This window comes from Larimichthys crocea, chromosome XX (assembly GCF_000972845.2).
Source record: "Larimichthys crocea isolate SSNF chromosome XX, L_crocea_2.0, whole genome shotgun sequence".
NCBI lineage: Eukaryota > Metazoa > Chordata > Actinopteri > Sciaenidae > Larimichthys > Larimichthys crocea.
This window is the reverse complement of record NC_040030.1, coordinates 16,509,805-16,522,627: the sequence shown is the minus strand read 5'-3', so window position 1 is coordinate 16,522,627 and position 12,823 is coordinate 16,509,805. Positions and strand designations below refer to the sequence as shown.

Below are 12,823 nucleotides of genomic sequence, written 5' to 3'. Positions count from 1 at the left end.
ATAAAGGTTTGTGCTAGAGCCTCGTGGTTCTTCATGGTGCTACAATTGTGGCCTAAAGAACCTTAAACAACCAAAAGAGGTTCTCCAGAGAACTTATCAAGAACCAGTTTATCTGATTATGCCCAACGTGGCAAGAAAGACCAAACCTGGACTAATAATCACCTCATTTGATCATGAAATGTCTCATATGTAATGTCTCATACGTAATGTCTAATACGTAATGTCTAATACGTAATGTCTCATATGTAATGTCTCATACGTAATGTATTTCAGGCCATCCAGAGACAGCTGGAGGAGGTGGCAGAGAAACAGACGGATCTGGAGGAGAGAGGAGTAGCTATAGAGAAGATCATCAGAGGAGAAACAGGTACAGGCAAAGATCCTTCAGCCGCAACAATACGTTCCAACGCCTTGGTTCAATGTGAGACGACCTTACAGCTCAGAGGAATTTCCTCCGTGACTCCACCGACCTTTCAGAAAGAAGAGCTGCCTCGTCCTTGTCAGGCTGGTTAACAGCTTCACCGTACGGTTAATGGCTGCTCCGCACAATAGACAGCAGAGCTTCATTGTTACTTCATCTTTTTACACAGCGGCTCTTTGTTTGAGCCACCGTGAACAGAGACTGAGACTGAGACTAAGACTAAGACCGGAGTTTTTGGAGAGAAGACCCAATTATTCATGTAAAACTGAAATATTTTTCTCTTTGTTCTCCATCCTGTCTCCGTCATCTCCTCACCACCTCTCTGCTTCCTTCCTTCCTTCCTTCCTTCCTCCGTCCTTGCTCCCTTCCGTCCTTCCTTCCTTCCTTCCTTCCTCCGTCCTTCCTTCCTTAATTCCTTCCTTTCTTAATTCCTTCCTTCCTTCCTCCGTCCTTCCTTTCTTCCTTCCTTCCTCCGTCCTTAATTCCTTCCTTCCTTCCTTCGTCCTTCCTTCCTCTGTCCTTCCTTCCTTCCTCCCTTCCTTCCTCCGTCCTTGCTTCCTTCCTTCCTTCCTCCGTCCGTCCTTCCTTCCTCCGTCCGTCCTTCCTTCCTTCCTTCCTTCCTTCCTCCGTCCTTGCTTCCTTCCTTCCTTCCTCTGTCCTTGCTTCCTTCCTTCCTTCCTTCCTTCCTCCGTCCTTCCTTCCGTCCTTCCTTCCTTAATTCCTTCCTTCCTTCCTTCCTTCCTTCCTTCCTTCCTCCATCCTTCCTTCCTTCCTTCCTCCGTCCTTCCTTCCTTCCTTCCTCCGTCCTTCCTTCCTTCCGTCCTTCCTTCCTTCCTCCTTCCTTCCTTCCTTCCTTCCTTCCTTCCTTCCTTCCTTCCGTCCTTCCTCCGTCCTTGCTTCCTCCCCTCCTAGAATCATCTCAGGCACAGGGAGACAGTGACGAGGCTCAGCTCTACCAGTCGTGGTTCAAACTCGTCTTGGAGAAGAACAGATTGGCGCGTTATGAGTCTGAACTCGTGATCTTGTGAGTGATTAAAGAACTTGGATTACATTGATGTTGTTGCAGTTCGTGTTTCTGACCAGCAGGGGTCGCTCTGTTCTCCATCCTGTCTCTCAGTGCTCATGAGCTCGAACTGGAGGACACGCAGAGCCGACTGCAGCAAGATCTACGCCACCGGATGGCCATCGAAGGTAACGGCGCGAACACGTAATCTCAGTATCAGATGTAATAGATTACATCTTCATACTTTTCTTTACTTCCCTTCATCTCGCTCCAGACACAAAGAAGAGCGCCTCCGAGCTGCAGGAGGAGCAGCAGATCCTGGCGGAGATCATGAGGACGGTGGAGAAGCGAGACATGTTGGTGTCCGTCCTGGAGGAGCAGAGGCTGAAGGAGCGGGCCGAGGACCGAGACCTGGAGAGCCTGGTGCTGTCCAAAGGATACGAGCTCCACTGGACCCAGGCCGACGACGGCTGGGGGCCCGACAAGATGGAGTGACCGATGTAAGTCTAACTGCAAGACTGAGACCGAGGCGAGACCGAGACTGAGGCAAGACCAAGACTGGGGCAAGACCGAGACCGAGACTGAGGCAAGACCAAGACCAAGACCGAGACTGAGGCAAGACCAAGACCAAGACCAAGACTGAGACCGCGGCAAGACCAAGACCGAGGCCGAGACTGGGCCAAGACCAAGACCGAGACCAAGACAGAGACAGAGACAGAGACTGAGGCAAGACCAAGACCAAGACCAAGCCTGAGGCAAGACCAAGACCAAGACAGAGACAGAGACTGAGGCAAGACCAAGACCAAGACCAAGCCTGAGGCAAGACCGAGACTGAGACTGAGGCAAGACCAAGACCGAGACTGAGACTGAGGCAAGACCAAGACCGAGCCTGAGGCAAGACCGAGACTGAGACTGAGGCAAGACCGAGACTGAGACTGAGGCAAGACCAAGACCTAGACCGAGGCAAGACCAAGACAGAGACAGAGACCAAGACTGAGGCAAGACCAAGACCAAGACCGAGACTGAGGCAAGACCAAGACCGAGACCGAGACTGAGGCAAGACCAAGACCGAGACCGAGCCTGAGGCAAGACCGAGACTGAGACTGAGGCAAGACCAAGACTGAGACTGAGGCAAGACCGAGACTGAGACTGAGGCAAGACCGAGACCGAGTCAAGGCCAAGACTGAGTCAAAACTGAGGCAGGACCAAGACTGAGGCAAGACCAAGACCAGAGTGTATTGAGATAAGACCAAGACTTTAAAGTGTTGAGTCTAAGACGAGTCTTCCTTTAGCTCCAGATAACAAAGCAGAGCACGTCTGAGCTGCAGGACGAGCAGATCCTGGAGTCTGTCCTGAAGGAGCAGAGGGAGGCTGAAGGAGAGGACAAGGACCTGGAGATCTTCACTGGGCCGAGGTGGACGACAGCTGGAGCGACGTCCAGCCACACGGTGGTGAAAGCCTGAACCTCACTTTGTGCTGATCTCGGAGAAAGACTTCCTCCACAGCCATGAAGATGATTTGACCTCTGAGCTCACAGGTGTGATCTGTCGTAGCTCGGCCTCACACACATTTTTCAGTACACCTCATTAACGGTCGCTTGCCTTTTAATTATTGTGACGCATTTGTCGTTAACACTGTAAAGAAGCCTCACTGGAAAACACACGGAGCGTGATCTTTGTCCTTAATCCAGAGATGTACTTTATGTAATTCACCCTGTGTGTGTTTAAACTCTTGATGAGCACAGACAAAAATCAGCTTTTAACTAAATAAGACTAAATCTTAGGCTCGTCAACAGCTGTCGTCTCACCTGTCGGAGACGTGACTGAATGCTTTCTGCTGTCAGGTGAACTGTGATAGTTTTAACCTCGTCTCTGTGTCTCTGTGTCTTTGAGTCTTTGTCTTTGAGTCTCTGTGTCTGTGTCTCTGTGAAGAAGATAAATATTGTGTTTACATGATTTTTTAAAAATGTTTTGTTTATGTCTTGAATTAACAAAGACTACATTTAGAATAAGTTAAAATAAAACTCTGTTATGTTTCTTTAAGTTTTGGTTTTTAAGCTGCTTTTAAATGTGAAAAGAAATCTTCAATAAAAATGAATTTAATATTTTGAGTCGTTTAAAATGGCTTCGTCTTTAAAAAAAAAAAGAAGAGAGTTTTATAATGTTATAACAACATGACGAGACCACCAAGACCAAGACTGAGACAAGACCAAGACCAGAATGTACTGAGACAAGACCAAGACTTTGAGATGTTGGGACTAAGACCAAGGCCAGAATGTACTGAGACAAGACCAAGACCAGAATGTACTGAGACAAGACCAAGACCAGAATGTATTGAGACAAGACCAAGACTTTGAGATGTTGAGACCAACACGATTCATGATCAAGACCAAGGCAAAACCGAGTCCCAAAAAGTCCCAAATCTGGAGTGTATTGTCTTGCAATGCTGGAAAAATAGATGGGAGATGGAATGGTACAGAGCATAGAGGTGTTTATATGACAAATGTATTATTATATGACATGATGATGTGTTCATGAGTTTTTGTTGTCTATTGTTTGGACACAAATGTTTTTAAATGATTTGTGTCAATAAAATTAACTCTAACTATTGAGACACAGAGGACAAGAACAAGGCATGCCAAGACCAGGTTTTAGACAGTCTGCGAGGACGTCACGGAGACTACGTCCAGGTTTTAGACAGTCTCACTTCTCAAGTGGACGACAAGAGGAGGTCTGCACTGTAGTTACTCCATAACTATAGCTGGTGTCTGTTGTGTAGTTTATATATTGGGGTCCCTCCATCCACCCCCCCCGGGCCCCGTGGCTCTGTGCCCCCCGGCTTCCCGCGCTCAGCAGCGGCAGCAGCAGCGGCCTGTCCCGGGCCCTCCTCCGCAGAGGAGGGGCCACACTCCGCAGCCAACTTCGGGGGAGAAAATGTCTGGAATTCCGTTTCCGCTTTAGGGAGTGGACGGTGATTTTTTTTTTTCCACGTCAAACTCTGGACAGTTTAGTTTGAGTCTGTCCCGGATTAAAACACGACGATGGCGTCCTCGCCTCAGAAGTCCCCGTCCTCTCCGAAATCACCGACCCCTAAGTCCCCGTCCTCCCGCAAGAAGGATGACTCTTTCCTGGGGAAACTTGGAGGAACTTTGGCGAGGAGAAAAAAGGCTAAAGAAGGTAAAGAGCTCCGAGAGTACCGACCCGCGAACTTTATCAGACTTTATCAGACTGTTTGTGTTGTTTTAGAGGATTAACCGTGATTTTATTGAGTTATAAAAACACTTTTTAAATCTTAACCGTCACCGACACTTTACCGCCACAAACTTCAACGTTACTGCGCACCGACATTTAACCGAGCTAACGCGTTTAGCGCCGGTTTGGACCGTTTAAATCCCGGTTTAAACACCGTAAACTACAACCTGTGTGTGTGTGTGTGTGTGTGTGTGTGTTTTCATGGCCGCAGGCTGCCTGTTCCCATGTAAGGTATTGAATCCGCTACTACCGTAATGACGGAGGAATGAGTAAACACAGCCCGGAGGCTGGAGGCTGCACCGCACGCCCTCCGCCCCGCTACAGGCTGCTCGTCCTCGGCTCCCTGTGGGGACGTTTGTCGGTCCTGCTGGTTGATTCCCAGGGCAGAGAGAGGTCAGAGGTCAGATACAGGACACCACCCACAAACCTGGACGTAGTCTCCGTGACGTCCCCGCAGACTGTCTAAAACCTGGACGTAGTCTCCGTGACGTCCCCGCAGACTGTCTAAAACCTGGACGTAGTCTCCGTGACGTCCCCGCAGACTGTCTAAAACCTGGACGTAGTCTCCGTGACGTCCCCGCAGACTGTCTAAAACCTGGACGTAGTCTCCGTGACGTCCCCGCAGACTGTCTAAAACCTGGACGTAGTCTCCGTGACGTCCCCGCAGACTGTCTAAAACCTGGACGTAGTCTCCGTGACGTCCCCGCAGACTGTCTAAAACCTGGACGTAGTCTCCGTGACGTCCCCGCAGACTGTCTAAAACCTGGACGTAGTCTCCGTGACGTCCCCGCAGACTGTCTAAAACCTGGACGTAGTCTCCGTGACGTCCCCGCAGACTGTCTAAAACTGGACGTAGTCTCCGTGACGTCCCCGCAGACTGTCTAAAACTGGACGTAGTCTCCGTGACGTCCCCGCAGACTGTCTAAAACTGGACGTAGTCTCCGTGACGTCCCCGCAGACTGTCTAAAACTGGACGTAGTCTCCGTGACGTCCCCGCAGACTGTCTAAAACTGGACGTAGTCTCCGTGACGTCCCCGCACACTGTATAAAACTGGACGTCGTCTCCCTGACGTCTTTGCAGACTGTCTAAAACTGGACGTAGTCTCCGTGACGTCCCCGCAGACTGCCTAAAACCTGGACGTTGTCTCTGTGACGTCCCCGCAGACTGTCTAAAACCTGGACGTAGTCTCTGTGACGTCCCCGCAGACTGTCTAAAACCTGTTTTCTGGTCTGTTGTTGTTCCTTTGGTAATGGATTGTCCTAAAGCTAAAGGAGACAAGAAAGGAAGCGCTGAATCAGCCTCAGTTAGGAACCTTCCACCTCCACCACCCCGTCACCTTCCTTCGCGACCTCGCTCTGTTGGATTTTAACCACCCAGAAGTTTCTAGAAACGTCTTTTCAGTCCAGTTTACAGCCGCGCAGGAACACGGTCGGCCTCCGCGAGCGTGACATTCATCGTTAAAGGCCAGGTTTTTTTATCGTGAGACGACAAAGGTCTCCTACAATCGGATGATTACTTTGAGTCATTCAGGATCCCGCCGCACAGCTGAGCCCCACTTTATGCCGCCTTTATGCCGAAGACATGCATGCAATCACGTCCCCGCACACACGAACATATGCACACACTGAGTGCAGTGTGCTCCATGATTTGATGGAAAACGTGGGCCGCTCGCTCTCGCGTTGATCATTGATTAGATTTAAGTCCTTGTGACGTTTATGGCAGCGACAGAGAGAGAGAGAGAGGAGAGAGCCGGCTTGAACCGGAGTAACGACGGGATGTAAAAGAAAAAATGAGAAGGAGGTTAAGGATGAGAGAGAGGAGAGAGAGAGGGATGAGATGGTATGAAAGGAGAAGGTCAGGAGGTTTGAGAGCATTAGCGAGGGCTGTACAATGCGTACAGACGGACGCCGGCTGAGTGCAAACAGAAAACACGGCACGTAAAAAACAGATTTTCTCGTGTGAAAATAGAGCAAATATAGATTTGATGATGAGCTCCGGGGGGGAGAGCCGCTCCTGCTAGCCAGGAGAGGATGCTCGAGGCTGGGGGGACGGAGACAGACAGACAGACATGGGCTGTGGAGCGCTCTGCCCTCCAGGTAGGACGGCATGAATTCATCCCGTTAACGTGATCGTGGACGTCTTATGTCGGCTTTTGTTATTATTCAAGGTGTCGTCGTTTTCCGACGCTGGTGGTGAGGACGCAGAGAGGACGCCGCGGAGGTGGCGAGGAAACAGACGGTCAATAACAACCTCGGCGTCTCGCGTACTCGCTCGTCCTTAAATAGCACAAGTGATAATTACAGTAACATCAGATTGTGCTAATTGGCGTGGTGTTTTTGCACAGCAGCTATACGCCCCAGGTGTGAACTTCCAGCGACTGACGGAAGCTGTAAAAGTTTCTCTTCGACTCGAAGATCCTCGAATGTTTCCTCTGTCCTTTAACTCGTCTGTTTGTTTTCACGAGTAGTGCAACTCTGCCCGTTTTGAGCAATAAGTTGTTTGGACTCAACGTTTCTACATTTAGTCCTGATGCAGTGCATCAATCTGTCCATTTGTTTGCTCTGTCCTTGAACACATGCATGCAGAGAAAGACAACAGTGTAATATTCCCTCCATCCTCACTTCACTTCATCTGGAACGTGGCGGCTCGCCTGCTCATCGAGCTCCACCGTCCGCCTGAAGCAGCCCACGTTAAATTTCAAATCCCCAGCGCCGACTATGAAGTAGTCTATGCTTCTGCACCCACCCACTTGGATGTCCTCACGGTAGGGCTGCCACAAACGATTTTTTTGATAGTCGACTAATCACCGATTATTTTTTCAATTAGTCGACTAATCGGATCATACGTAAATTGACTGTAAAACATACAGCTTATCGCACCAGAATGCAGCTGATCAGATCATCAACTCTCAGCTTGAGGTATGAGCTAACTGAAAATAAAAACAATTAAGATGATAGCTCATTAACCCTTCAATGACAGTCCACGGTCCTGGGAAATGGCGAGGCCTGGGCGGGCGGGCGCCGTAAAGCTCGCGGCCCCACCTTCACCCTCAAGCCTTTCCAAGCAGACCCAAAGCCGGTCCAGCCAGCGACGGGGAGTGTACCCACGAGGGGATGTCAGTGGAGGCTGCAGCCACAGTTTTGAGAGAAAAGCAAAGTAAAAATGCATCGACTACTAAATTAGTTGTCGACAATTTTGTTCGTCGACATAATTGTGACTAATCGACTAATCGTGGCAGCCCTACCTCACGGACAAATTCCACCAGGATGCGACGTGATCCGTTTGAGAAGTCTCCGTTCGGTTCTTGCTCCTCCCCGGTACTCTCAGTGGTCGTTGACAACGCCACTTTTTGCACGAGCCGAGGCGAAAAAACCTCAGAACTATTTGATGTTTGGTTTGATGGAGACTTAACACGGTTTGGACCGAGTCGGTCAAGATGACGGGAGCGCACATCTGAAATCCGTCTGAGACAATGTAAGAGTGTCCAACGTCCTTCCTCTCGTCTGTGGTCGCGTCGTGTTGGCAGACGCCTGTTTTTAAAGTGTATTTTTCCTCTCTGGTTAAAATAAAAGTGCGAATACAAGTAAAGCTGACAAAGTTTATCCGTCGTCGTGAAGCCGAACGCGTCCCGAACGAGCCTTCCTCTGAAGCCACTTAAAAATGCCAATCAGTGTGAAAACAAGCCGAGACAAAGACAGAACACCTCCCGGTGTAAATAATCACCTCCAGCGTCGGGCGGTAGTCTCGCCGGCTCTCTAAATGTTCCCCTGATTCCACAAACAACCATTAGCGGACCCTCCGCGGAGAGCCGTTTGACGTCAGACAAACACGGCGGGCCGCCGCTTCCTGCTTCTCAGCGGGCTTCAGAGAATCCCAGCATGCCTTTCTTCTCAGTGTGTCAGATACCTGAGGTGGCTGCTGATCTGTGTGTGTGTGTGTGTGATGAAAGCATGGAGTGAACATCCTGTGCATTTCTCTGCCTTCACTGGAACAATATCCTCTTAATCAACACCATCCACGAGTGAACACACACGCGGCATCAAACGCGAGGTGTGAGAATATTCCTACGGAGTGACACATGCCTCTTCATTCTGTAAATTACCACCGCTCACCCGGCACAACCGCCACGACTACCAGAGGCTACCGCAGACTAACGCAGACTACCGGAGACTACCAGAGACAATGTTAGAAGAGAGTGCCACCCAGCCTGGCCTTTAACGATGAATGTCACGCTCTCGCAGGCCGACCGTGTTCCTGCACGGCTGTAAACTGGACTGAAAAGACGTTTCTAGAAACTTCTGGGTGGTTAAAATCCAACAGAGCGAGGTCGTGAAGGAAGGTGACGGGGTGGTGGAGGTGGAAGGTTCCTAACTGAGGCTGATTCAGTGCTTCCTTTCTTGTCTCCTTTAGCCTAAGATACAGCTTTAGGACCATCCGTTACCAAAGGAACAACAACAACAGACCAGAAAACAGGTTTTAGACAGTCTGCGGGGACGTCACGGAGACTACGTCCAGGTTTTAGACAGTCTGCGGGGACGTCACGGAGACTACGTCCAGGTTTTAGACAGTCTGCGGGGACGTCACAGAGACTACGTCCAGGTTTTAGACAGTCTGCGGTCACGGAGACTACGTCAAGTGCTTCAGTGCTTCCTTTCTTGTGTCCTGAGCCTAGGATACAGCTTTGGGACCATCCGTTACGGAAGCAACAAAACAACAAACTAAAAAACAACCACGTCTCCGCCACTGACAGTATAAAGACTGAACGTCATATTCTAACGTCACCCACAGGTTTCTGAAGCGCGTATTCTAAAAATCGGCCAAGATCATCGATGGACCAAATGACGCTGGTTGCTCAAACAAACATCGTAACCACCCACTGTCAGAAAGCGCCCCGCTCTTAATCCTGCATAACTTTAAGCCTTAATATAATGTGCAGGTGAGTTGTATATAAATTCACCTCAGTACAGTTGTCATGAACGGGGAAATTAGCTACAGAGACCAAAACTGTTTTTTGTACCAGGCTGTAAACATGTTTATTTCTGCTGTGAAGTTGGACATTTGGACATGGGGACTTATGGAGATGACTCCACTTCTGGAGCCAGCCTCAGGTGGATGTTAGAGGAACTGCAGGTCTGTAGTTTCTCAGTACAGACTGCAGTCTGTTAACAGACAGACGCTTGTCTTGTGCTTAGGAAAAGGACAAAAAAAGTCAAATTTTTGAGTATTGGACCGTATCCATGGACCGCGCTGCAGCGTTTTGACTGTTGTAAACAGGAAGCCGAGGTCGAGTGAAGGAGCAGTCAGCCTGGCGACTCTTTCAGGATCAGCCGGTGAAGGAAGTGACTGTTTTCTATGAAAACCCATCGGTTATTTCAGTTTTCTGTCAAGCGTGAGCTCCAAACATTTTTTGTGTTTTGGTGTCATGTAATATCTCCATAAAAAGTCTTCTCTTACATGTTTGTGTCTTCCTTGCAGTGTCCAGCTTCAGGAGGAGGGATAAACGCCATCAACCTTCCTCTCAGCCCGTCCCACATGAGCTCGACCCCGAGGACACCATGCTCGGTAAACCGACACATCCCACACATTCAGACACGTTTACTTCAAGATCGTGTGTTGGTTTTTATCCTGAATCATCCCCTTTAAACCTAGCTGCTGTTAGCTATGTTAGTTCAGACCAATAATTGGAAACGGCCTCTCAAAGGCAGTTAAGCAAATTACGTAGATCAAGAAGTAGCGAGTCGACAACTTTGAGCCAATCTCAACCAGGTCACCAACAGCATTCTTGCTCGCTCACTCTCTCTTTTCTCTTCTAGCTTCCTCCGTCAGCGTCCTCTTCACCTTTCTCCTCTGCCACATGTCCATAGAAGCTACTAAGCCTGGTTACCTCCTCTTCTTCTCTCCTGGTAGTCCATAACTCCTGTTGGTACAAACACTCAGTTCGTCAGCTTTGGCGGGGAGTCAGAGCGACGGGTACCCGTCGCTCTGAGCTCACCGCCAAGCTGACGGACTGATCTAACAGCAGCTACAGCTGTCAGCAGTTTACTTCAGCCCAGCTCGGCGTCTGTCTTTCAGCCTTTTATTTCACCAAGCTCTCACCAACCACTAAAAGTCAGTCCCACATTTACTCTTGTCCGGCGGCTTCTTGCTCGCTCACTCTCTCCTTTTCTCTTCTTAGCTTCCTCCGTCAGCGTCCTCTTCACTCTATTCTCCTCTGCCATTATGTCCATAGAAGCTGCTGAACCCTTTAGTGTGCAACACTACCTATCATTATCTTAGAAATAATCTGTCAACATCATCAACAAACGTCCGGCACTCTCCACAAAACAAAGTCCAAAGTCAAAGCTACTTATGTATTACGCAGCTCCGGTTCTGGCATGACACTGGCTCTAACAGCAGCTACAGTTGGCAGCAGTTTACTTCACTATCTTAATGTCCGTTGCGTGTACCGTACTGTTACTTTCATTACTCACTGTAGATAAAATGACTCACAGACTGTAGGTACTGAACTTGTCATAGTGTCATTATCGTGCATGATGTGAGACTCTGGTAGTTCTGACATCCTGTCTCTGCTCTCTCGATAGAGGAGAATGAAGTGCGCACCATGGTGGACCCAAACTCCAAGAATGACCGCAAATTGCAGGAGCTCATGAAGGTTGGAAATGATTTCATCTACCGTTTATCTTTGATAACTCGCAACAGAGCATCAAACTAGAAGGTTTACAGGTTTAAAAAAAGTCTGAAGGTATCGGTAGGTGCACATCATGACATCCCAAACTCGAGTTGGCAGCGTGGAGCCGGCATGCTCAGACATGTGAGGGATCGGGAGGCAATCACTGGAGTCAGTCAACTTTTGTCAGGCTACCAGATTGGCAGAGCAACAATTTATGTCCCAGCAGGACAGTTTTTCCAACACCTAATCAGCACCAGCCTGACAGTGAGACACAGCTAAAACTCTCAAAGCCTCAGATTCTGCTGGAAGTCTGCGAGACCAAACACCAAGAAAATCCCTGAAAGTGCCGCGTGGACGGCACAGACTCTACTAATTACAGCATCATTAAGGTTTTACTGATGACTCTTTCATTGTAGGTGCTGATCGACTGGATAAACGATGTTCTGGTCGGGGAGCGGATCATCGTCAAAGATCTGGCTGAAGATCTGTACGATGGACAAGTCCTGCAGAAACTGTTCGGTAAGAACACGAGTAGAGACGAGAGGCTAAACTTTACAAAGACATATTTTTTGACATTAAATGTCTCTGCTCATGTTTTTTTTTTGCTCTCCAGAGAAGCTGGAGGGTGAGAAACTGAACGTGGCCGAGGTGACCCAGTCGGAGATCGCCCAGAAACAGAAGCTGCAGACGGTTTTGGAACGAATCAACGACTCGCTCAAACTTTCCACCAGGAACATTCGCTGGAACGTCGACTGTAAGGACAAAAAACGCTAACGCGACTGTTTCCTGCTGTCACGTTTGGTCTCCAGCTGTTGCAGTGTAGTCTTTGAGGTGCCCTGGGTTAGGAGTGCTGGCAGTACCTGTTCAGGTACAGTTCGTTTTTGTTAGCCGGGCTGCCGGCACTGTGGGGGAATGCTGACGGGTAGCAGAGCCGGTGTCGTGCCAGAACAGGAGCCGGGCTCAGCAGCCTCTGTGGTCATAATGGCAGAGGAGAAGAGAACGGAGAGGACGTTGAGATTAGAGCGAGGTGCAGTTGTAGCAGTACTTGTTGTGTAGCAGTGCCCTGGGTTACCTGTTCAGGTACCATGGCCTTGTGCTAATGTTAGCTGCTGTTAGCTCAGTTTGTTAGCCGGGCTGCCCGGACTGTGAGCTCAGAGCACCGGGGGAGTGTTGGTGGTAGGGCTGCTACAAACGATTTTGATAGTCGACTAATCACTGATTATTTTTTCGATTGGTCGACTAATCGGATCATATGTAAATTGACTGTCCCGGAGAGGGGCTGGTGGGCGGGCGCTGTAAAGCTCGCGGGTGGAGCCATGAGCCACCTTCGCCCCCGAGTCTTTCCATGCCGACCCAGAACCGCCGCGGAGGAAATGCGCCCGGCATAAGCCGACTACTAAATTAGTTGTTGACATAATCGTGACTAATTGACTAATCGACTAATCGTGGCAGCCCTCAGTTGGTGGCATCAGACCAC

At 49.3% G+C, this 12,823-nt stretch overlaps 3 protein-coding genes across 6 annotated transcripts in view; 2 read left to right on the top strand and 1 right to left on the bottom strand.

The window, feature by feature from the left end:
* Window positions 1-3,155, top strand: part of mical2b (microtubule associated monooxygenase, calponin and LIM domain containing 2b) — a 56,355-nt gene extending 53,200 nt beyond the window's left edge. For all 4 annotated transcript variants that reach the window (XM_027272323.1, XM_027272324.1, XM_027272322.1 and 1 more), the window contains 5 exons: window positions 274-367; window positions 1,334-1,445; window positions 1,539-1,612; window positions 1,699-1,924; window positions 2,717-3,155. In XM_027272323.1, the coding sequence (XP_027128124.1) occupies window positions 274-367; window positions 1,334-1,445; window positions 1,539-1,612; window positions 1,699-1,919 (501 nt within the window). In that variant the 3' untranslated portion in view covers window positions 1,920-1,924; window positions 2,717-3,155. The remainder of the gene's footprint in view (window positions 1-273; window positions 368-1,333; window positions 1,446-1,538; window positions 1,613-1,698; window positions 1,925-2,716) is intronic.
* Window positions 1-12,823, bottom strand: part of herc56.1 (HECT and RLD domain containing E3 ubiquitin protein ligase 56.1) — an 820,440-nt gene that overhangs the window by 77,609 nt on the left and 730,008 nt on the right. The window lies entirely within an intron of this gene.
* The window catches only part of parvaa (parvin, alpha a), a 32,682-nt gene continuing 24,112 nt past the window's right edge, over window positions 4,254-12,823 (top strand). The window contains exons 1-5 of the mRNA XM_027272360.1: window positions 4,254-4,600; window positions 10,152-10,238; window positions 11,258-11,328; window positions 11,763-11,865; window positions 11,960-12,100. Coding sequence (XP_027128161.1) covers window positions 4,465-4,600; window positions 10,152-10,238; window positions 11,258-11,328; window positions 11,763-11,865; window positions 11,960-12,100 — 538 coding nt within the window. The 5' untranslated portion in view covers window positions 4,254-4,464. The remainder of the gene's footprint in view (window positions 4,601-10,151; window positions 10,239-11,257; window positions 11,329-11,762; window positions 11,866-11,959; window positions 12,101-12,823) is intronic.